Source organism: Convolutriloba macropyga, chromosome 15 (assembly GCF_964194025.1).
Source record: "Convolutriloba macropyga chromosome 15, txConMacr16.3, whole genome shotgun sequence".
Lineage (NCBI taxonomy): Eukaryota > Metazoa > Xenacoelomorpha > Acoela > Convolutidae > Convolutriloba > Convolutriloba macropyga.
Window position 1 is genome coordinate 34,591,147 of NC_134482.1, and position 26,688 is coordinate 34,617,834.

The 26,688-nt window shown below is 36.3% G+C and overlaps 1 protein-coding gene across 1 annotated transcript in view; it reads right to left on the bottom strand.

The window, feature by feature from the left end:
* LOC142354299 (piwi-like protein 1) overlaps positions 1 to 26,688 on the bottom strand; it is a 90,348-nt gene that overhangs the window by 3,252 nt on the left and 60,408 nt on the right. The window contains exons 13-14 of the mRNA XM_075406562.1: positions 21,295 to 21,513; positions 18,250 to 18,447 (exon numbers count right to left, since the gene is read on the bottom strand). Of these exons, the coding sequence (XP_075262677.1) occupies positions 18,250 to 18,447; positions 21,295 to 21,513 (417 nt within the window). The remainder of the gene's footprint in view (positions 1 to 18,249; positions 18,448 to 21,294; positions 21,514 to 26,688) is intronic.

Here is a 26,688-nt window from a genome sequence, read left to right on the forward strand (position 1 = left end):
CCAAAGTTAAAACTCTAAATGAAAGGTATCAACAAGTTAGTAACCCAAAATCCGGCATATAGAAAACATAACCAACTAACATTGGGCGAATTGATCTCAAACGACCGGCGAGCGGTTGGTTAGCTCAGTAGCTAGCCGCGGGGGGACTGGCTGGTTGATAGAGGCAACAGTGGGGTGGGGGCAACAATTGAGGGGGGATCAGAACTGGTAATATTAAGAATCAGTTTTAGATGTGGTACTGAGCAATTAGAGCAGGAGTAAAAAATTAAACTAGTTTAGAGACGGGAGTTCAAAAACTTCTACGCAAGATTGGGTAACGAAAGAAATTGTTGCTTGACAAAGTTTTAAAAACGTCCAGGACACGTTTTCTAAACAAAGTTTAAAACGTTTAAAAACGTCCAGGACTCTTTATTGGGGTGAATTGTAATGGGGCACTCAAAAATTTAGTTCAGCACCCCAAATTTTTTTTACGCGTTTCATTTCGTGCTGTAAAATTGATTCAGAAAAAATTGATTTAAAAAACGATTTTTCCAATACTCCTATTCGAGTCGTTATAAAAAAAAGACAGTGCCCCAATACAATTCAAATTCTTCGAACACTCCAATTCAATTCAAATTCTTAAATTATAAAAAAAACCTCGAACAAAAATAGCTCCGCTCAGCTTACAGCTTTGTCAGTAGTTAGCGTGAGGCTAGCTTTAGCTTAATTGAAGGGGCGTGAGGTGAGCGCAGCGGGGGGTCACAGGGGGGCTGATGCGGGTGGTGGCTGGGGGGGGGGGGGGGGGGGTTGGGAGTGAACAGTGGTAGGGGGTCTTTGGCTGCACGGGGACCTTACGGCCTCAACGATTTGCAGGGGTGGCGAGTGGGGGTTGAAGTGAGGGGGCTAATGTGGGGGTGGGGGTTGCCAAGAACTGCCCTTCACATCATAAGTATACGTCTCGAAAACAGTTCTTGTGAATCGCTTACTTGGAGACTAGTGAGCCAAAAGGCTCTAAGAAAATTAATACCCGCCGGGAGCTACCGGTTTATTCCGTTTATGAGGACGAGAAGTCAAATGGGTCAGACGAAAAATCGGTCAAGCGAAAAATCGCGTAAAAAATCCAACAGGACTATAATTGCTGCAAACTTCGTTTAAGAGCAATCAAAAATAATTGAGCAAAACTAGATACAGGTAAAAGACAGTAGTGCAATTTCGCAAGCTCTTTTCTGTTCGAAGCGAAAATTGCCAAGACCAAAATTGAGGCATAAAACCCGCCTTCAAAAATGTTTTTTTGACAACTTCAGTTCAAGAGGTATGAAAATGACAAAAACTTGAATCCAAATTTCATTGCGAATTTGTCCAGCTTGTGTCTTCAAAAACAAAAGACGTGTTGCTAAAAACTACAGGTCAACTATGTTGCAAGCTAGCAAAAAAATGGTTGGAAATAACAGAAGAAAGCAAAAAAGAAAATTCTAAAATTTGGAAAAATTAGCCGAAAATTAGTGAAAATCTTCTAAAATTCTTGAAACTAATGTCCTAACGACTAAATAGATGCTGCTCACATCTACCCTTTAACCCACGCAAAAGCTTTAAAAAAGCCACAAATACCCTTAATGCCGAAATATTAGCAAAATTCACTCCAGCTTCAGGTTTTTAAATTGGCAAAAATCTCCCGCAACAAAACTGCAAAACTCAAAAAGTTCAAGAAGAGACCTTTTAACCTTTTCAGGGTTTTCAGCAACTTTAGCACAGTATTCACCTAAAATGCTACTAAGACTAGCTTAGGCTCTCAAAAGAAACTTAAGGATCACTGTGTTTTACCTGTTAATCCTGTTTTACAAACTCAAAGTCATGGAAAACGTGTGACATATCTCAAACACAAAAAAGAAACAATACCATCTTCAGATTGTAAAAACATATTAATCATATCAGATTAAATGTCTCGAGTGTGAAACAGCGCATACAGAACGCAAACAGGACAAAAATGTACAGGAAAGAAGCAACTTTTTTCTCTTCATTAAAAAAATTTCTCTTCATGTAGAAAATCAGCAGTGACACAGTCATTACATACAATAGCAACATCTAAAATACCGTTTACAATACGCTTTTCCAAAATACATACACAAACAAAGAAAACCAATTACAGGATTTTAATAGGCTTCACTTATAATTTCATTTGAAATTAGATTTCCTTTATGCCCTAGAGCCAATAAAACAAAAACCCAAGTACAAAAAATTAAAACCTTTATCCAAATCAAACTATCGGACATTTAAAAGTGCTTATTTATAGCCAATGAGATCTCTCATTGTTGAGACTAAATGAAAACACGAAAAGCAAACAAACGCGGGGAAAAAATCAAAAACCCATATTTTAAGAAAAAAGTAAGTCTTTAAAACCTTTTAACTGTAAAATGAAACCATTAACCATAAATAATCAAGCGTAATAGTAAAACTTTGTCAAATGAGATCTGTCAAGAAAACGGGAAAACAATTGCATAACAAAAAATCAACAGGTGAGAAAAGGCATCAAAAAACAAATTATAACAAAGCGGCTCGGTAATGTGCGATGGCACATAAGGTTCCGACCCCGCCCATCCACAATTTTGGCATAATTTTCTACCAAATGAGGAACAGATAGAAAAACCCAAAAATTATTTTTTGCGAATCCCAAAAAAGCCCAAGTCTTTTTCAAAAAATTCTGTATGAACGATAAGATAGCCTCCAAAGCAAAGAACCAAGTGGAGTAAAAATTGATGCATTAGATTGCTGTAATATGTCAATATTAAGAACAAGACGAACGTAATATGTCAATATTAAGTCAAGACGAACAGCAAAATCAAACAACAACAACAAACATTAATTACATCAAAAAAATTATGTCCCTCTTAAAAACTAAATTTAATAACAAAGTCAACATACCGTCAGATAAACCTAAAACTACACAAAAATAACTTATAAATCACCAGAAAACATATACGACCAGTCCATAAAAAGGTTTGGTAGCAACTATACAAAAAAGAACAAAAACAGTAAAGTAAAAAAATAAACTTATTTTTTTGAAACAGTTAACTTCAAAGTAATAAATACCATTAGGAATCAATTAATATTACCACAAATTTACGATTACCACTGCTTCTATAGAAGGTCATTAGGACCCGTCCTTGTTCATTTTTTAAAGCGGCTAAAAAGAACAACAAAGAACAAACAAAATTTCAATTGAAACTTGCCAGAAAACGCTGTCAAAACCGTCATGCCAAATTTTGGCACTCAAAATTTATTTGATTGCGCCTTCTTCAAACAGCTATAATGTAGTACGTGGCCATTCATTAGTAAGACTAGGTAACAAGTAGACAAAAAAGCGAAGTGCTAAAGTATGTAATACTTTTAATTTTTTTTTCGAAACAAAATTACATTCAATGTCATGAAAGGCATTAATTACAAAAAGAGCTATTTGAATAGGGTCGTTTATTCATGAAAAGAAAGCCCTCGAGACCTGTAATTATCCAGAATATTTCTTGCATCTACAAAAAGAACGTCAAATATGACAAAAATCAAATTAATTTACTTTTTTTTTGTGAAAAACCGGTGTCGAAGCCAGTAAGGTCATAACAAATTCTTTTAAAAAAAGATTTTGGGACACCAATCCCTTTTATTCCCTTGACACCCATAATGTCATATTTGACCTGTAATTAACTAACGAGATTAGGAAACAAAAAGAAACATAAAAAGAACAAAAAGAACAAAATAAAAAGAACAAAAAGAACAAAAAGAAACAAAGTTTTTTTTTTAATTTTTGAAAACGATTGTTTTCAAAGTCATGAAAGCCATCAGCTATCTACTAATATCAGAATATCGGTTCTTCTATTCTTCCATGAAAAGCCAATGAAAGCTATCACTATACAGGAAATTTCGTACGACCGAAACGACAAAGTATAAATGACAGTTAGAGACAAAATTAAAAAAATTCAATTGATTTCTTCAAGAGACGTCGAGGCGGTTAAAACGATGATGTATATCTTTCAGGATTTTAATATGTTCAATTGTGCCTTATTCTGAATTCTAATAAGGTGACATGAGAACTGTCAATAATGTGATAATGTGACAAAATTAGAAAACGTGAAAAACTGGCAAATATCAAAACAAACAAAAATCTGAAATCTTGTAGTATCAAAGCCAGAAAACAATAACTTCAGGCTTAAAACTGCAACCAAGAATAAATGTTAAATCAGTAGAAAGAAGAAGCAGTCTTTCTTTGCTGACACTAAGCTGGAAGTTGAACAAATTAAGAAAAAAATAGAGGAAAAGTTAATTAAGCCATTATTTATTGAAAAGTCAATTATTTTTAAAAAAGAAACGACCATAAATTTCAATTAAAAAACTAAATGCATTAACTTGGAGCTGCTTAGCAAGCGAATTGGTTGGACCTATCACTCCTGAGCTTTGATTTGATATGTTCCGTTCTTTATTATTAAAAAAAAGTCATTTTTTAAAAAAAAAAGATCGACTGATTACAACCCGATTTTTTTTGGATTGTAACAGTCCAAGAATGGCCCAAAACTAGCCGTGCTAATACTTATTGTCCGTTAGGAACAATTGATTTTTCGAATGTTGTAGATATAGATAATTTGTTAGTTGAAAACTCAAAATAAATTCTGCATTTTTGATAATCAACGAGTAAAGTTAGCAAAAAAAGGCAAAGTTTTAACTACAGTGCACTCTCAGCGGACTCTGAAGTAGAAACAGCCCCCATCTGAGTCTACAAAGATTGTATGAGTGTTGTTTGGGGGTGTACTGTCGGCAAATTTAATCAAAGTGGACTAAAGTAGCTTATTTCGTGCTGTTTTTGATGAAAAAGGCTAAATTTTGAAATGTTTATCCAGATTTTTTGACCAAAAAAATTAAATCAAAACAATCAGCAATGCTTGTTCGTCTTCAAAAATAAAATCAACGACACTATTCTTAAAAATTATAACAAATTTTAGCAAAATTGACGAAAATTTAGGCAAAAATTCCGGAAAATGTGAATAAAAACAACGTGAATTCACTCTTCTTTTCTCAGAAGTTTAAACCTCGATAACTCCCTGTAGAAAACGAAAATTAAAAAAATCTTTTCAATTCCATATTCTACGCTGGACGAGCTTTCTAATGATACCAGTCTCAACTCTCAACGATGAATATATCGAGCGGCGAAAATTCACGGAAAAAAAACCCCATTTGAGTATATAGTTCCTCCCCCCCTCAAGAGGGTCGGAACAAAAATAACCCGCTTATTAGTATAGAAAGGCAAAGAGATTTTTCATCATTGACCCAGTGAAAAAAACATCAAAACAGCAAAGAAATTCACTAAACATTTGAAATTAAATAAACGCAAGGTGAAAAATGTCAGTAGCTATCAACTGAAACATTTAATAAACTTCACTTAGGCCACACTCCAAAGCTGATCAGACCTGTCACTTCAAGTCCTGTCAACAAAAAATCAAGAAAAACAATCAATACGATCAGATAGCCATTAAGACTTGATGATATTAAGTAACAGAACAAAATGGACAATTAGAAAAACTGGATAAAAAAACATAGCCGGCAGATTGCCGGAAAATAGCCGCGATAGACGCTTCCGACCTTCTATGAATTGAAACAACTGAAGAAATTAGATAGACAGATCGACCCCAGTCCTTTAATAGACCACTAGACTTTTTGGGTTAGATTCGGACTGTCAATTTCATGACACATACGGTCTATATGGAAAAAGCCCTATAAGAGCTTTTTCAAAATTGATGTTCGAAATCAAAAACTCAAGACTAATATTCAAGAATTAGCGCAAATAAGTTTGGCACTACTTAGATGCACACTATTGATCTTTAATTAGTATATGTTCATAAAATATAAGTTCAAAAAGTGAGTACAGAAGTCAATTATTCGTGAGTACAGAAGTCACGCAATTGACCGAAAAACTGAAATGACGTCACGCACACAAATTTTAACTGCAAAGCAGTAGATGTCACTGAAGTAATTAAAAAAGTAAATTCAAAGAAGTCAGGTCGTATCATCGATGGAGACGAAGAATTAAAAAAACATAGCAGGACAAGTCCTGACGTACAATTCAAAAAATTATCATTGACTAAACAAAAGACTAGACCTAGAACGGACTATGAGTGAATTGGGAAAACCATTTCTAAAAAAATCAGATTAAAAAATTTAAAAAATAACCAAAATCAATATCAAAATGCCACATGTGAACAAAAAAACTAATAGCGAGATATGGAAATTTGGTTCAAACAAAAAACTGGGCCTACAATGAACTACAATGGATTGGGGAAACCATTAAGAAAGAAATCCGATCCAAAAAAACCAGTACAATCAAAGTTACATCGCCGCATGTGAACGAAAAACCAATAGCAAGAAAGCGAATTTTTGTTCAAACACCGTGTTCGCAATCTACTTGAAAATTAGAGCTAAAAATTTCACGCCGCAAAGCCACTCGCTGTTTCGCTCCACTTCCAGTTTCGGCGTGACCAAAATCACTACTCCAATTTGACTTCAAAAATCATAAAAATTTGTGAACAGATCTATAAAAAAACAGCGCCTCAATACAATTTAAATTCTTTGAATTGTAAAAAAAACCATGATGTCCCCAATAATAGCCGCTATCTCTTCGCAGCTATTACTCAAATATTTTTTCAGAGCCATGAAAACCACGAGCTATGAACTGAAATCAGTAACTACTTTATTTAGCTGTAGGCTAGATAATTTTTTAAGGGCGCAAAAAATTCCTAGGAACCCCTTTGTAGACTAAAATATTTACAAATTTGATATCGGCCTTGTGCTGGCTTATCTTACGAGCGAACGAATGTTCGAGAACAAGACGGAAAAGCGGCAATTTTGCATGAAAAAAAAACATTTGGCTTCAACAAACTGCGTTCGCGAGCAATTAAAATTCAAATAAACGAACACAACGCAAACAAGATTTGGTATCCATAATCTCACAAAAAAAATTATAGGTTATAATTTTGCAAAAAATAAGTGAGCAGCGAAAAGCCTTTATTATGTTCGCCGTCATTTTATAAACCAAACTTCAACCGCTTGTGACTCTTGCGATGTCCATCGTCATTGAAAATTATTGATGCCTTCATAAGACTAGCTGACTAATAAAAACTTATTACTTTCTCTCCTTAGAACAATGAGAGCCCGGTCATCTCGAGAAGAAGATCAGAACGATTACTAATTAAGGTTCACTAGCTAGTCCGCAGTTCGGAAAATCGCTCCTGCGAAAATGTCTTCTTTTAGTATGGTTAAACACACAAATCATTATTTCATGGGGAAAACGCATAATGAAAACATACTTAATCCATAAATATTTCAACAAAGAGGTTACCTTTACAGACTACGAAATTACGAAAATAAGAACAAACTTTGAATCTGATTAGATAAACTGAAAAATATTGGTTAAACATCATTGAAAGGACAACCAAGTAGAACATATGACAGCGTCCACTATCAAGCCAAAAGGCGAAAAAACTTAATGAAGCAGAATGAAAAGGCTGTTTGATACGTTTCTGTGGTAAGAATGCTACTTGCTGTATGCTAATATATCTGCTGAAACTTGCTTTAAATTTCGGATACTTCGCTTTAATGGACAACTCGAAAACATAACCGACTAACGTTGGCAGAATTGCTCTCAAACGACTAATGGGAGCTCGAATCTATTGCAGCCTGCTATACTTTTCATTTGACTTTTAGTAGCGAACTGCCACCACTTGAGTTCAACTGCTGACACTTGTGAATGATAGAAAGTTACTTCCCAGTAAACAAAAAAAGTAAAGGGCCAAAAAGTCACTCAAAAATTCAAAACAGCCAAGAAAAAATTTCGCAAAAAAAATCAAAAGATTTATATACTTGCTTCAAATTTCGTCAAAGAGCAATTAAACCGATAAAACTTTGGTTTCTCAAAGAGATAATGGTTCATTATTGTCCTCATAGCTGCGTCTGATACTGGATTCTGATCCAATGAAAAACTAACATCCGAATTTACAAAAAAAAATGAAGTATGATGTACTCCCTCACTCATAATCTTTTCGAACAAAAAAGTAGGACGGTGACTAAAATCACAACAGATTATACCGGAACAGTTTATTAGTTAGTTGGTTATCTAAACCAACTAAGAAAAATTTCCAACAACAGTTACGCTACTACTCATATATTTTTTGCGTTGTTCTTGGAGGGATTTCTAGTCCTAATTTTAAAGCGCACATGCTCATGTCTGAATTGCTGGCTTCTAAAGGAGCTTGAGAAAATTTCCGAAAATCATTTTGGTAATTTGATATCGTCAACTTCCAGAGATATAGTATAATTTTAAATTAAAGAACCTGCGAATAATTATGACAACCCGAGAGTAAAATCTCATCAATATTATTTAGTTCAGAGAAAAATAAGAGGTCCATTCAGTGAAAAGCAGGGTATCAGTTAAACAAATTTAGCTGCTGGATTAGCACAGACATCGATCCAAACTTTTTCTCTGATTTAGTACCGAATTCTCCTCAAGGGTTGGGAAAGGGTAAAAACGAGTAATTTTTAATCAGCTCCTTTCAAAAAATTCTACAGATACCAGCCAAACGGTAGGTAGAAAAGTACACATCGAAGCATTCTAGCAAGTTGACTACGGGAGTCTGCATCATATTAATTATAAATTTGTCTAGACAAAAACAACGCAGTAAGTTCCTGGAACAAATAGCAGCCTTAAGATATTCAAAAGATTAGAAAAAATGTTACTTCTAATTCCAGTGCAAACAATTTTATCAGAAGTTAAATTGCAGAACGTAGTCACCTACACAACATTGAGCTCAAACCTCTCTTGAACTTTTCATTTTTTGACACCCATCTTCAATTTTTCATTCGAAGAAATCATTCATGATGAACAATTATGATCAGAAAGCAGATGCAGCCTGGAGAGATTCAGATTGTGATATCATAACAGATCAATTCGATCTTTCAACAACTAACAGGAAGCAATCAGTTCGATCACATCGTGGGGAAAATGAATCCAGAGACAATTCGTTAAACACGGATAAGAGCAAAAATGATAACTTTAACAATGTTAAAGATCAGACCAAATCAGAAAAATTTATTGCAAAAACAGAACCCCACAATGGCAATGAATGCTTGAGAGACATTAAAACAGAGGATGAAATTATACAATCAGCAGCGCAAAAACCTTCTAACTTGAGTCTCGCGGAAAACAACAGCTCCATTTTGACAAAACACAACTCGCACTCTAATAACAAAGACATCGCAATGCAAAATCAGAAAAGCGTTGATACCTCAAATTCGGGAAACCACAATAACACGGGCAAAATTTTGTCCCAGAATAGCGACACCAGCAACAAAATTTACGACAGCAAGAAGATTGGTTTGAGTGATGATTACTTGCACAACACGGCCCTCGGCGGAGTTCAAAGTCCAAGAAAAACTGAAGTGGCCATTCTAAATACAGGCGATATAGGAACTATTATAGCTCAACCAGAATTTTCGAGAAATCGGAACATGAAGGACGATTGTGTCTCTTGCCTGATTGGATTCACAGTTCCTGTGATAATTATCTTTCTAGTTGGTTTAGGTGTCTACATATTCACCATGTGAAAAATGAACCACATACCCCTTCACGTAAGCGTTTACAGAGGGTCGAAATGAAACTTTGATAAACCAAAACTTTGATAAAACTTAACACAAAATTAAACCAAATAAAGCCAAACAGCATGTGACTTACATAACCATTTTCGAGTCGTATTTTCAATTCGCCTTCTATCACGTCACCCCGATTTTTCACCCCTCGATCATTTCACCTTAATATTAACCCTTTATATAATTGTTGCTATAAACATTAATGATTAGGAATACGTAAGGTTTTTGGTGAAAAAAATTCGTTATTAATACTCAAAATAATGGATACGTAAGATTTTGGGATGAAAGTTTATGGGGTGAAATGATAAAATTCTCACGGTTGAATGAATCGGGATGGAAAGAAGAACAACTCGTTTATTGAATCCCTGAACATAATGCATAATATTCTCTATTGAGAGTGAATTTTTGAACTCTTCCTTCTTTCTTAATTTTTAAAGTTCTGGCTGAACAAACTACATTAGTATCTGTTTACACTTTTTACCTGCCCAATGTTTATTTTTGTTGATTCTATCTCATTTCTTTTGACTGATATAATTTTAAAGTGACAAATTTGATCGTTTTCAACCTTTCACAGAAGCAGTGATCCAAAAACTATCGCATGCATAACACCAGCAGGTTACTGCATTTTTTCAAAAAAAAAAAATAGTTGCTTTAGTTAAATTTTCCTCCTATATTCAACGTAAATATTTTAATGCACTTGAATTATATCTGAATGCAGAATAAGATAAATAATATACTTTCCAATGACAACTCAGTATTTATGTACCCTCAAGCCTTTTCTAATCACCAATAACTCCAGGTGACAAGACACAATCGAGGAGCAACTACACAGACAACTTTGGTCAATTAAGTTGCTTTCTTTATTTAGGTCATACCTTCTACGGAATAACAACTGTCATTTCGAGATTCCTGACCATCTAAATTAACATAGCCGCTGAAATAAACATACCCGGTAGATTGCCGGAAAATAGCCGCCGTTGATTCCCATAACTCTATTGGGATTGAAAGAAAAGAAAATATCAACAAAAATTGATTTTTGTACAAAAACATTTTTAAGTGCGATTTATTTTGATGTCATTTCGTAGTTGAACATACTCCTGTCTCTCAGTGAGAGGCTACAGGGTCTGGTATCAATACCAATAAGCATTAGAGATAGTAAATAAAACTTATGAGAACAAAGTTCAAGTACCGGGCATCTAAAAATGGGCTTTATGGGTTTATCCCGTTTCTATTTCTGAATTTGATTTTTTTTATACTGACTCTCTTCTTTTTGAAATGCTTTGCTGACCAGCTGCTGTCTAAAAGCACTTTGAGCAGAATGAGAGAAGAGTGAAACTAGCCTAGAGAAGTCAAAAAGATTTCACGCAAAATGTCGAAAAAGCGGCAAAATGGTAAAGCGAAAAAAAGTTCGACGAAGTAAAAAAAAAACATAGCAGGACAAGTCCTGACGTACAATTCAAAGAATTTTCATTGACTAAACAGAAAAATTAGACCTAGAATGGACTATAATTGAATTGAAAAAACCATTTTAAAAAAAATCAGAAAAAAAAACCATTTTAAAAAAAATCAGAAAAAAAAATAAGAAATAAACAGAAAATCAATGTCAAAATGCCGCATGTGAACAAAAAAACCACTAGCGAGAAATGAAAATTTAATTCAAACAAAAAGCTAGGTCTAGAATGAAATGAGCTCTGAATGGATTGGCAAAACCAATTTAAAAAAATCCGATCCAAAAAATCGAAAAAACGGTAAAAATCAGAGTGAAATCGCCGCATGTGAACAAAAAACCACTACCGAGAAACCGAATTTTTGTTTAAACATCGTTTTCTCACTCTACTTTAAAATTAGAGCGAAAAAAATTCACGCCGCAAAACGAATTGCTTTTTCGCTCCATTTCCTGTTTCGGCGTGACCAAAATCACCACTCCAATTTGACTTCAAAAATCATGAAAATGTGTGAACAATCTTAAAAAAAGACAGCGCCCCAATACAATTCAAATTCTTTGAATTGTAATAGGAGCGCTATAATAGCCGGCTGAGAAGATGAGGGCGGCTATTAATAATAATAAACATACCCGGCAGATTGACGGAAAATAGTTGCGGTTGATTTCCATGACCAAGATTGGCATTGAAACAGAAAACATAGCTGGCAGATTGCCGGAAAAAAGCCGCGATAGACGCTTCAGGCCTTCCATGAATTTCAAGCAACTAAAAAAGATAGACAGATTGACCACCAGTCCTTTAACAGACCATTAGACCTTTTGGGTTAGATCCAGTCTGTCATTTTTATGAGACACATACGCTCTATAAGGAAAAAGCCCTAAGGAAGCTTTTTCAAAAATAATATTATAAACCATAAACTCAAGACTCTAATACTCAAGACTTAGGGAAAATACGTTTGGCAATACTTAGATGCACACTAATGATCTTTAACTAGTAAATTGTCATAAAATTTAAAGTTCATTAAGTGATTTCACAAGTCGTTTCTTATAAGTGAGGTAAGTTCCCAGTAACTTCACCACTCTAATTAGTTGAAGGACTACTAAACGCGGCTAAGGGCCTCTAATGAAACTTGATGCCCGCTCAGATTTACCTGTTTATCCCGTCTTGAAGGCTCAAAGTCCGGAAAAAAGGTGCGAAAACATCTTACAAAAACAAAAGACACAGCACCAAAACAGTCCAATTCTTGGAGTGCAAACACGAGAGCGCCTAAAAAATAACCGTCGAGTGGCCATCAATAATTTATTGAACAAAAAAATTTAGTGAACAAAATATCTCCAAAAACTAACAATTTGACGATTGATACAAAAATAATCAAAAGGTCCATCTCTCGGTTCATCCCGTATCTTTTGATCTCGCTCTTTTGACATTGACCGCATTCACGTTGCGTAATTAAATCAGTGAAAGCATTTAAAATCCTTGCAGTTTAAGCAGTGAGCAAATTTATTCATATCAACAAGCATTTGATTTGATTACTTAGATCAAATAAACATAAACGACCAACGTCGGGCGAATTGCTCTCGAACGACCAGCAAGCGTTTGGCTTCGTCAGTAGCTAGCCACGGTGAAGGGGCGTGAGGTGACGGCAGCGGGGTGCACTGTGGGGGGGATTTGATGGGGGCAATGGTGGGAGGGGGGTCTTTGGATGCACGGGTCCCTTACGGCCTGAACGATGTGCAGGGGTGGGGACTGGTGGTGGTGGTGGTGGTGGTGGTGGTGGTGGTGGTGGTGGGGGGGGGGGGGGGGGGGGGGTTGAAATGGGGGTGGCTGTGGGGGTTGCGGGGAGGGGTGGGTTTCAACCTCTAAGAACAGCCCTTCACACCATAAGTGTAAGTAAGTCTCCAAAACAGTTTCTGTGAACCGCATACTTGCAGAATAGTGAGCCAAAAGGCTATAAGAAACTTAATGCCTGCAGGGCGCTACCTGTTTATCCCGTTTTTGAGGACGAAAAGTCAAATGGGTCGGTCGAAAAATCGGTAAAGCAAAAAATTGCATAAAAAGACCGACAGGACTAAAACAATTGCTACAAACTTCGTTTGAGAGCAATTAAAAACAATCTAAGTGACGGTCATGTAAATTTAGGCTCCATGGGTTGATCCCATTTCTATTTGTATTCTATTTTCGACATTGATTTCGTTCATTTTAGATGGATTTGTTGAGAAACGGCTTTAAATACATTGAGCAGAATGAAACTAGTTTAGAAGAGTGAAAACATAGACGGTATATTGCCGGAATAGCTGCGAAATAGACTTGCGTGCCGAACACTATAGATGGAAACAGATACCGATATAAATTGAAAAAGTCATTGACATTACTCAAACAGCTATGTAGAGAAAAATCAACGGTAAATTATTAAAGCTAGCAAAAATTGGTTCCACAGAAGCCTTTTTATAAGGGACTTCTTATCAAGATACGAGTTCCTTTGACTTAAAACCAATTCAAACTAAACTTCAGCTCAAAAGTGCAACAGTCATTTTATTGAGTGACGTTTAGTCACGTATGATCAAAATCTAATCGCGCAAATTATTAAAAAATCTTTGTTAGGGAGATTGATAAATGACGTCAAGCGCGGAAACGCCGTTAATGAGAGCAAGATGTCATTCAGTAAATTTCGGCTTTGCTGTGTGAACAAATGTAAAAAAGCGTCATACGAGACATAGAATGGACTTTGAACAGATTGGGAGAGCTATTCAGAAAATCAGCTCATAAAAACCAAAAAAATTGTTAAAATCAAGGTCGGATCGCCGAAAATGACCCAGAAACCACAAGCAAAAAAAAATTTTTTTGTTCAAACACCGTTTTGTAACTCTAATTTGAAATTACAGCAAAAAAATTTCACGCCGAAAAACCAGTAGCTTTTTCGCTCCACTTCCTGTTTCAGCGTGACGAAAATTACTACTCCATATAACTTCAAAAATCGTCAAAGTGTGTGAACAGAGCTGGTAGACTGCAACAAAATAGCCGCAATAGCTTCGTAGATCTGCAGTCTCAAAAGGATAGTAAAAAAACAGACAAAAAAGAAATTTAATCTTTTCATTAAATGCTGAAACGTTATATTTTGATCAGGAATGTATAACTTATTGCTGCTTCTGTTAGCTGCTGTTAAACAACCTTCAATAAGAAAGACACACTAATTGGACCTTATTTCCTTGAATTTAGGCATTGTGAGAGTGAGGTAAGTCACGCGTGACCGTAAACTTAATCACGTATAAAACAAAACGCGCGCAATTCAGTTGAAATTGCACAAACGAATGATCAAAACGCATATTTGAAGTAATAGTGACGCTATATGGTCGTAACATAAAACTTGACGAAACATAGCTGGAGGAATTACAGAGGCGATTCAAAGCGCCAAAGCTTCACAAAAAACCATACATGCAGCTGATACTATAACCTTTTGTATTTAACCGTCAACTCTGCTGGTTTGATTTTAAAATATTGCAGAGTTTCATACCAAAGTCACCGCGATAAAGCAAAATTTCATTATTAAAAGTATTTGGTAACGTAAAAAAAACTTAGGATATTTCGAATATTGTTAGGATGCTCAAAACACTGATCAGCTCGATAAATTGGCAGCGCTATAGATTGGCTTGAAATAACTCATGATGTTGGTCTCGATAAAAAGAACTCCACAATTAACTGTAATACCCAAGCCAGATAAAAATCTTAACTAAACTAAATTTTTCAAAAGAAAAAGAAAACTAAAACAGACTAAAAAAACCACTACATTTAATTCTCAATACACTTCAATTTAGACAAAAATTTAGACCTGGTTGGAGATATGATAGACAGAACGAATTCAAACTATTTCAAAATTAAATTGATAAAAAACAAAAGCAAAAGAAAAAGCCTCTAAAAACAGCAGAAAGTAATTATCAGTTAAAAAATTTGCAAAAGAATTTCCAGTATATTCTCACTGCTGCATTCTGTTATATGAAATCATTTGCAAACCAAAGTGACAAAAAGCTAAAGAAAATCGATATAATTTTTAACTGCAACAAGCAAAACGAACAAAAATATACGTGCTAGGATTGCTAGAATGCTAGAATGTACAGAATAAAGACACCATACAAGAAACATAGAAACAAAAAGACTATTTCTTGAAAGTTAAAAAGCAAAACTAAAAGAAAAAATGAAAACAATTAAATTTCAAAAATTTCTCAATCTAGACTTAGGTTACACCAAATTTTTTAACTGATAATTACCTTCCTGTACAGATAACAAAGTCGAAATAAAATTCAAAGATGGGAAACGTTGAAATAATTTGCAACAAAAGGTCACAAAATTTTTAAAACTGTATGGAAAAACTAACTGTATTTCAAAAAATTAACGAAAAAAAATAATTGATTCATCTATAAACCGATATTAAAATCTCTAATGTTGCAAAAAAGTCAATTTCTAGTAAATTAAACCAGAATAAAAAAACTGAGAAACAATGAAAAACTGCAAAATCGGATTAGCATGCGCACAATTTTATGAAACAAAACTACCTCGCGTTAGAGGCATTCAGAATATGAATTATCAATGGGACGTTGCCACATGAACTGATTTTTGATAAAAACACGTCTGAAAGCTCCAAAAATAAATAAATTATATGAAAAAAGTCAAAACTTAATTTTCTCTTGAATTGCTCTTGAACGACTAGTGGGAGCTCTAATCAATTGCAGCTTCCTTCAGTCGGGGGGGGGAGCCTAAATGTGACTAAGAAGTTCTATAGTGGGCTTCAAATAGCCACATTAGAGGTTAAGATATACCACTATTATGATTTAAAGTAAAAAATGACACCAGTTTCGGCGCACTTTTCATTTGACTTCTAGAATTAAATTGCCGCCAATTGATTTCAGCTGCTTGAAATTGCGATTGAGAGAGAACTTTAGATCACGCAAAAAGTCAATGGCGTAAAAGTTACTCGAAAAGTCAAAATTGTCAAGCGAAAATTTTGCATAAAAAAAGGCAAACACGTTTACAAAAATTGCTATGAACATCGTTCAAGAGCAACTAATAAAGAATGAAGAATGGACTTTGAACAACCTAATGGCCGGGTTTGATATGTTTATCCCGTTTGATTATGCCCTTTTGCATTGACTACATTCACTACATTGCGTAATTCATTGAGTGAAATCAATTCAAATCCATTCTGCGAGTGGGGTAAGTCACGAATAAAACGTGAAGATCGTTAATTATGAAAAACTAAAACGTAATCAAAAGGTAAAGCTAACTGGAAAAGCATGACAGGACAAGTCCTGAAACAATTCAGAGAACTTTCATTGACTAAACAAAAAACTAGACCTAAGTTAAAAATTTAAAGACTAGACCTTTAATTAAAAATCAAGAAATATGTGCAAAATTTTGAACTTCAAAAGCATTATTAGGCTCTGCAAAACACTGTGGTATCAATTTTCGAGGGCTACTTTTCAATGACGTCGAAGAAAAACTATTTCTACAAATAAAACATACCCGGCAAATTGCCGGAAAATAGCCGCCGTTGATTCCCATAACTCTATTGGGATTGAAAAGAAAATATCAACGAAAATTGATTTTTGTATAAAAAAGATTTTTAAGTGCGATCTATTTTGATGTCATTTCGTAATTGAACATACTACTGTCTCTCAGTGAGAGGCTACGGGGTCTATTACCAAAACCAATTAGCATTATAGAGAGTAACTAAAACTTATGAGAACAAAGTTCAGGTAGCGGGCATCTAAAAATGGGCTGTATGGTTTTATCCCGTTTCTATTTCTGACTTTGATTTTATTAATACTGACTCTCTTCATTTTGAATTGCTTTGCTGAGCAACTGATGTTCAAAATAACTTTTAGCAGAATGAGAGAAGATAGAAACTAGCCTAGAGAAGTCAAAAAGATTTCACGCAAAATGTTGAAAAAGCTGTGAACTAAGGTAAAGCGAGAAAATTTTCGTACGACGAAGTAAAAAACATAACAGGACAAAGCTTGGCGTACAATTCAAAGCATTTTCATGTACTAAACAACTAGACCTAACAACAAATTTTGAAACTGTTGCCTTTTCCCAATAGGGATATATTCACCAGTAACTAGAGGTAAAGCGAAACATTTTTTTTTGCGACGAAAAAAAATAGGAGCACTATAATAGCCGGCTGAGAAGACGAGGGTGGCTATTAAAAACAAATTACAAGCCCAAAAAAATTGGGCCAAACACAAAAAGCTAAAAACCGAGATCTATATGTGCCATAGTCGAAAGGTCAGTCACTGAATGCAGCGCATAATCAAAAAACATCTCTCGCTCAGAAAACAATAGTTCACACAGGAATTTTGCTCACTTTCGTTTTTAGGTCAAAACGCCGTCTGAACGAATAGTACTTCCGGTAAAAAAAAATTGAGAAAACCAATACTCTTCTCCGAGTCGTAAAAAACCAAGAGATGGCCGATAATGGCCTCAACTATCACTCCGCGGCTATTAAAAAGACATTGCCCCAATACAATTCAATTTCTTTGAATTGTAAAGAAAACCAAGAGCACCGCAATATGGCTCCGCTCAGCTTACAGCTTCGCACCTATAAAAACAATTCAGGCAAAAGGTAGGTTGACGTAGTAAAAAACCTAACTCGCTAACAAAGGGCGAATTACTTTCAAAGTACTTGCGAGCTTATAGAACTCAGAGGGCTTGGAGACGGGGGATAAGGGATGGTGGCGGAGTGATCGGGGACTAACAAAAACGGGGTGGGGGTCTAAACCACAAAAATTTCCCCACAACATATTGATCTTCTCAACGGCGTCAGTGATTTGTACAATGGGGGAACAGTGAAGCTCTGAGAACTGCAAAGCATCAAAATTTCCCTTGGGCTTTACTTGTTCATCCCGTTTTTAAAGACGAGAAGTCCTGATTTTGGGGAACAAAAAGTCACGACCGAAAAACAACTATCAGACAAAAAAAAAATTGCATGCGAAACAAAGACCAAAAGTACATGTCGAACTTCGTTTGAGAGTAATTGAAAATTGGAGCGCAATAAAAGCCGGTTGAGATGCCGCCATTGATCACAAATTACTATTTCATATTTTGACGGTTCCCATTCCCGAACTTTCTATTTCAACAATTGACTCTAAAAAACATAACTAACATTTTTGAATTTCTCAATGGCTCTCATCATAGCTGGCCGCAAATTATTGGTCATGATCTCTTCACGGTTGTTTTGCTGCCACGATTGTGACCAGAATTTGGACGCACCAGGGTTTCTAGTAGCAACAAAACCAACCACACTAGCTGATTTACCCTGAGCCTGGTGGTACACGTCGATTCCAATGAACATTGCACGTTGCTGAAACATGTCAGAAGTTGCAATGAATTTGTAACAATTAATTGATTCTATAACAACTGACTGATTCTATGACAACTTCATTGTCGGTGGGCCTGAACAGTGGCCGGACAAGGGATCAGAAACAGTATTTGAGCTTAAATGAGCTTACCGCATTTGATCATGCTTCGTGAACCATGACCATACCTCAGCGGCACTTGAGACTTGATATGAATACATCAAAACCGAACATATTAACGCTACCGATCATGTTATAAGCAGTACAGTTGTGTGTATTCTTAAATCTGATCGGACAATCAACCTGAATAAATCTCCACTGTCCTTCGCCTTAAGAGCACCAGCGAAGGTGATGCAGCAGCGAAAGTCAATTAAAAAATTAACGTATTCACTAACGAATCATTGTTATCGAGTGTATATCTATAATTTAGGAATGGTACGTTTTCAGCTGGAGCAAAACTTTTCTTTTTATTGGCATGTTTGAACATAAACCCGACAGTTTTCCGATGAGCAGAAATTTTATAGTAACCTATCAGGAGTTGGAACTACCCATTAAACTGTGTATTCCTTTAACGAAAGTGCAAACATTCAAGCTATCTGTTTTTGAGTTATCACATTTTTAAAAACTTTTATCCAATCATGAGTTCGCGGGGTCTAGGAAAAGACCTCTACGAAAAATAACGAAATAAATCTCTCTGACTCTCATCGGAAATAAACTCCCCAATGAAAACATAGCCGGCATATTGCCGGAAAATAGCCGCGATAGATGCTTGTGGCTATGACCACCAATCCTTTAATAGACCACTTGACTTTTTGGGTTAGATTTGGACTGTCATTTTTATGAGACACATAAGCTCTATAAGGAGAAAACCCTAATAGGCTTTTCAAAATTAATATTCGAAATCAAAAACTCAAGACTCTAATAATCAAGAATTCGGGCATATATGTTTGGTACTACTTAGATGCACACGTCATTTTCGGTGGTTTTTTTCCAAAACCGGCTTTCTGTTGTTCTAAGAAAAATCAAGTATTCTATCTGTATGTTCATATTAAGCACATGTAGAAAAGTCTCGCACTGCTCGTAAATGAAACAAATTCAAGACATTACTATCTATACTTTAGCCAAGAATAAAGATACGCCAATTTATCAAAAAAACGCAACCCTCTTGGCATTCAATTCACTTTAGGACTATAACCTTGGGAGTTGAATAATCAAGAAAAGTAAACATTTAAATTATACCCTAATTTAGGGACTACAAATATACCTGACAGATTGCCAAAAAATAGCCGCCGTTGATTCCCATAACCAAGATTGTGATTGAAACAAGAGAAAAAACTTATGAAAAAAAATGATTTTGGTACGCAAACAATTTTAAAGTGCGAACTTTTTGGATGTCATTTTGGCGCTGAACATACTCCTGTTTCGTAGTGAGACGACACAGGGTCTAGTGTCAATACCAATGAGCATTAGAGTTGGCAACTAAGAACAAAGTTCAAGTAACGGGCATCTAAAATTGGGCTTTACGGGTTTATCCGGTTTCTACTTCTGATTTCGATTTTCGATACTGATTCTGTTAATTTTGAATTGCTTTGCTCAGCATCTGTTCTCCAAAAACACTTTTAGCATAATGAGAGAAGAGTGAAACTAACCAAGAGAAGTCAAAAAGATTTCACGCAAAATGTTGAACAAGCTGTGAGCTAAGGTAAAGCGAGAAAACTTTCGTACGACAAAGTAAAAAACATAACAGGACAAAGCTTGACGTACAATTCAAAGAATTTTCATGTACTAAACAACAACTAGACCTAACAACTAATTTTGAAACTGTTGCCTTTTCCCAATAGGGATATATTCACCAGTAACTGATATTTATACATTTGCATGTAGTGCAATGGCACATATGATGCAAGTCCCACATATGATTAGGATATACATATTGTTACTGAGTATATAAAAGAGCAATGCGCTATTTAAATAAAAGAGAAGGATTGGGAACACCATTTAGAAAAAAAATCCGATCCGAGAAATTGAAAAAAAACAGCAAAAATCAAAGTGAAATTGCCGCATGTGAACGAAAAACCGCTAGCAAGAAGGCGAACTATTGTTCAAACACCGTTTTCTCAAGCCACTTTAAAATTAGAGTGAAAAAAATTCACGTCGCAAAAGCACTCGCTTTTTCGCTCCACTTCCTGTTTCGGTGTGACCAAAATCACTATTTCAATTTGACTGCAAAAATCACGAAAATGTGTGAAGAGAAAAGACAGCGCCCCAATACAATTCAAATTCTTTGAATTGTAATCAAATTCTTCGAATTGTAAAAATAGGAGCGCTATAATAGGCGGCTATAAAGAATCAAGAGACCAGAGTTTCTCAATAAATTTTGAATGCACCTTTAGAGCAATAAAGATGTGCTGATCCATATTCTTTTCCTTAGTTCTGACTTTGCAAAAGTCATTCGAGTAGAGTGAAATGATATAGATTGTCTCTTGTGCATAAGATACAAACATAAACCGAATACAGTTGGAGGAGTTGCTCTCGAGCTCCATTAAGTTCTGCTAACTCAGAAACTTTGAAGAACCCTAGACATGATCCTACAACTGAGAACCTAGTGACACATTAAAATGGGTTCAAGCCATGTAAAGCCTCAAGCAAAAGTATGTTCTAGATAAAAAAAACGCCAAAACTGCTCAGCAAAAATTTTTCTGAAATAAAAAAGACATACGTTTACAATAATTGCTTCAACTTCGTTCGAGATCAATTAAGAACATCGGAATCGAGTACTCTGAAATCCGTAAGCAATCTAAGCAAAGCTTGTTTTCATGTCTGCCAAATATTAGCGAAATTCTCTTACTTACCACTTGTCTGGGGAGGTTCACCTCCCACAGCTGTCCTCCCAATTTGGCCACCATCTGGAGGCCAATATTGAGAGCAATTCGATTGAGTTTCTTTGGATTATTTAGAGTCTTGGCAAGAACAACTTGAGATGCAACTGGCATGTCTTTGCACAAGAGTGTTTTCACAGCATTGTAAGTTTCGTCCTTTGGCGATGAAAACACTGTCAATACCAACTGAACCTAAACAAGTAGAGGACGTGGATGTGGATAAAGTAAAAAAAATTTGCCTCGCTTCTATCCTGTATGAAAATATATGAAAAACAACCGACTAAACGCCGGAAGAATTGCCCTTGAACGACTAGTGGGAGCTCTAATCAATTGCAGCCTGCTTCAGTCGGGGGGGGGGGGGGGCTAAATGTGACTAAAGTTCTAAAGTTCAATAGTGAGCTTCAAATAACCACATTAGAGGTTAACATATACCACTATTAAGATTTAAAGTAAAAAATGGCACCAGTTTCGGCGCACTTTTCATTTGGTTTTAGTATTAAATCGCCGCCAATTGAATTCAGCTGCTTGAAATTGTGATTGAGAGAGAACTTTAGATCACGCAAAACGCAAAAAGTCAAGGGCGTAAAAGTCACTCCAAAAAGTCAAAACTGTCAAGCGAAAATTTTGCATTAAAAAAGGCACACACGTTTACAATAACCGCTATGAACTTCGTTCAAGAGCAATTAATAAAGAATGAAGAATGGACTTTGAACAACCTAATGGCCGGGTTTGATATGTTTATCCCGTTTGATTATGCCCTTTTGCATTGACTACATTCACTACATTGCGTAATTCATTGAGTGAAATCAATTCAAATCCATTCTGCGAGTGGGGTAAGTCACGAATAAAACTTGAAGATCGTTAATTATGTAACACTAAAACGTAATCAAAAGGTAAAGCTAATTGGAAAAGCATGACAGGACAAGTCCTGAAACAATTCAGAGAACTTTCATTGACTAAACAAAAAACTAGACCTAGAATGGACTATGAACGGATTGGAAAACCCATTCAAAAAAAGTCCGATAAAAGATTGAAAAAAAAAACAGTAAAGAAATAGAAGGAATATTGCCACAAGTGAACAAAAAAAACCCACAAGTGAGAAAGCTAATTGTTGTTCAGACACCGTTTTCTCACTCTGCTTTAGTAAGTAGAGTGGTTAAGTAGAGTGGAAAATTTTTACTCTGCAAAACCAATGGCATTTTTTTCTGCATTTCCTGTTTCGGCGCAAACAAAACCCTCAATCTGACTTCAAAAATAATGGAAATGTTTTACTAGATCTAAATACAGAGCCCCAACACAATTCAAATTCTTTGAATTGTTTTAAAAGAAGAGCGCCTAAACAGCGCCTACAAAGTGAAAAAGGAGAGCGCCTAGAGTGAAAAAAATGACGCAAATTTTGGCACGCTTTTCGGTTGACTTTTAGCAGTGAACTGCCGCAACTTGAGTTCAGCTGCTTAAAATTGCGAAAGAAAAATTTAGATCACGAAAAACAAAAAAAGTCTCGCGAAAGTCACTCAAAAAAAAGAACAGTCAAAAAATTTTAAGACCAACAAGTTTACGATAATTGCTTCAAACTTTGTTCAAGAGCAATTAATAACTGCTAGAAACCTACGTTTCAGCGCAACTAAACAATGACAAAAAACCTCAAATATGAGAACTAGAAAGATCGTTCTCCACTTTAAGTTGGAGAATCAAGTGAAGGCCAATAAGAGATACCCTAGATCGAATCCAATCGTCCCAATGGCCGGCTGTAACAGTTTATGTTCAACAATTTCGGAGGGCTGTTCTGTTTGTTCTTTGCTTATCTGTTGCAAGATTCCCAGAGATTAAAAATCCTTGCAATGGCAATTCTTGTATGCCTCTACGCATTACCTCCCATTCTCCGATGCCAGAGAGCTCAAGATGATTGTTCAGCCAGAGCGAATACGAACAGACAGAGAAAGTGATGTAACACATAGTAGACGTTGTTGCAGACAGTGAAAAAAGTTGCTACATTCGAACACTGCAGTGACTACAGACAACTCCCCCAATCGAAAAACCTGTTGCTGATCACAGAAACGATCAGAAAAAAACCAATCAATCAATAATAATGTGAGACATCAGCCAATCAATTCAAAACAGAACTTAAAAATAGAGCAGACTCGTTTTTTTAATTTTTTGCTGTATATTGTGAACTGTAAACCGGCAACTCTAGGGTAATCCTCCTTAACGTCTTACAAACATTTCAACCTTTCTCACGTAGTAAAAAATTTAGATAGCACAAGTAGCATTGGTCTCCGATAACCCACCCCTTAGAATTTTTTCCTGAAAAACATCATTTTGACAACTTTCGGTCAAAATCCAGAATTAATCAAATTGCTGTTTTTTGCTCTTCTTGACAAAGGCGTAGCAAAAACTTTGAAAAAATTGACCATTTTTAAAAATATATATATCCCCATCAATTTCTAGAAAAAGTTCATTAAATGCACAAAGTTGTCGATTTGATACAAAGTCAGTTTGGTCAATTGTTTAAATTTTGCAAAAAAAAATACATTATAACTCAGATTTAATCCAAAATTACGCTCATTTTTGGATTAAGTGCATAATTTCTCGTTTACCTGAATGATTTCTGATTTATCTACAGAAGATTGGCATAACTGGAAAGAAAATCTGAAAGTAGGGAATCTGAAAAAAAACGTTCGGATTTGAACGAGTTTCAGTCAACAATGTACGGAAAAAAGATTAATAGTATTCATCCTCACTGCAAGTGCACTGCATCACGCCAAAAAAATGCGCCCCCAGTGGCACAAAATTGTAAAAAAAAATATAACGTCTACGCATTACCGGGTTTAAGCTTCAACTCTAACGCTATGCAAAAAACACCGCAGTTCCAGTTGAGTCATTTCTTTCATGATAAAAAGCGCCTAGCTCTTGTATAGTGAAGAATTCGCTTTCACATCATCGCAGCAACAGTAATAAGACTTTAACACCTTCGCAGCTTACTGCAATGCTTGAAAAGTATCAGGAGCGAATAGAAGCGATAGTATTGCCCCAGCTAGGGAACATTTACGATCAGCTCAAGCGTAGTACTCTAGTTACCATCCATATAGTGAAAAACATTGTGTCTAAGCAAACAGAAAGACCCTAGTTTAAAGGGTACAGAGCATTACATCAAAAACCTGCGCTTGAGATGAAAACACTCGCTATAGTGTTAGCAAAAAAAGAAGACCTTCCGGTCCTTAATCTCACGCTCCCAAACAAAATAAACTCTCAAGTGTGGTCGGAAACGTTTAGTAAACGCCGTGCGATTGAGGAGGCGGAAATCACTGAACTCTTTGGTAACCTGAACTTATCCTAGTTTTGGGTTGTTGTTGGGGTCCACCCGCTCACTGGTAGTTTACCCACTAGTTACGGGCTAGTTTGTGGCTGTTTTTTTCAGTAGCGCCCTAATAAAAATATGCTCTCCCGATTTTCAACACACCAAACTCAATACCTTCGATGGTCAAATTGTCTCTAGTTCTAAAAGTGAGCATGGCACCCCCTCCAGGTTGAGCCAAACGGCTCATCGTGTCCCTCTGTAAGCCAAATATTCTATAGACACTAATCCATTGGCTGCACCGTGCGCATCTTTCGTGTGCTTATCGCCTTTGCTTTTGCTTTGCCGGGTATTTCTGTACTTGACAAACACTTTTGCTGTTTGGTGGTTTGCTGGGCAAAAAATCATACTATGGTTCGCTTTAACGCATTTGAGTTGTATGTTGTGTGTATGTGAGTGTACTTTTGTAGTAGTACCAAATTAAAAACTTGGTCCCTGTATTTATCAGATCATGGCAGCATCACAAAGTCAAGAAAGTTTACACTGAGAGGGCAAAATCAGAGGCTGAGATTAGTAACTTTTATAGCGACCTCAACAATTATATTATTAAGCAGGACAGGAAAGTTAAGACCGAACGTCTGATTGTAAAGATGCCTTATCTAGATTAATTGAGAAGAATGAGGAGCTCTGTGGTATTGCGCATTAGACTGAAGATCCGGACGCCGCCAGTAAAAATCTGGAGCCGTGGTTAGAGATTGAAACTAAGAACTATGAAAAAAATATCGCTGCCGCTCAAGGATACATTGATTCAGTCCAAGACAAAGATACCACGGAGCAATATACATCTTACATTAAAAATCAGGATCGCATATGACTTCCTGAAAGGGATCAAGTCATCGTCAACGTGAATAAGCATCAACACTGAAAAGGGAGGAAACTGAAGAACAACACGAGGCAGATCTGCGCATTATCAGGCAGCGCCTTGAAATTGAAAAACAAACGCAACTGAGAGAACTGGAAATTCAGCAGCTAGAGGAGGATCATCGTAAGCAGGTAGCTGCTCCTGCCCTTAAAGAAATTGAGTTGATTACAAAGTCATCAGCAGACGATTCCGACAAAGGTAAACTGAGCAAATTGTTTACTGAAAGAAACACGGTGAAGAGCGAGCAACTTGTTCAAGATTGTGCCAATTCAACGCCGGCCAGGAACACTGCACCGGAGGATACCAATAATACGAGTATTTCAATTAATAATGCACGTCTTGAAACTCACATCATTCAGGAACAGCAACAGCCTCAATATACAACTCCATCGCCACCAAAACAATTTGGTATGCCAGCACAAGTAAACGCCTCGAACACAACCCGACAGCTGTCTCAGGCTATCACGCATTTCGATAATCTGCAGTTGGACGAACGCATGTCAGGAATGCCGGGACAGTTGAACCTGCTCACCACCATTGAATTCACGTGCTAATGATCCGCCGATACGTAATCAGCCTGAAGCACACAAATGCACACCCCATTCCAACCCCGGTCCTTAACTCCATAGCCCCGCAACTCCAGTTAATTCCACCAGCTTTTTGTTTTGCTCCCGCACCACCAGCTCTCCCATCAAAGGTCAACAACCCCATGTCAGACAATGCCATTCAGTTACCGCCCTCACAAAAATTCTCCTACAAACGCTTTTGTAAAACACGTAAAGTATCCACCGTCCCCACAGCAGAGGTACATGCAAATAATTTCTGTCCCCTCAACCAATGCAGCTCTCCCTTTGCCGAACCCAAACGTCTGGCGCTTCCCGTCATCCGTCCCAGCTTGTTCGATTCCACTTGTTGGTACATGAGTAGCATCAGAGTTCAAGCAACATGATCCATTTAGTTCTTCCACTAGTACCCGCCGCGAACTTTTTTTTGCTCCCATCGTTCCTCCATTGTATGGACCTACCATTCCGAAGCCGTTGTTTTGGGGTGGACCACCGCATTCCACACCTTCGGCTCCCTCTTTGGACTCCGGGGATTTGTTAAAACAGTTGGGGGGGGCAATGACTAGTAAGAGGAACGATCCACAGCT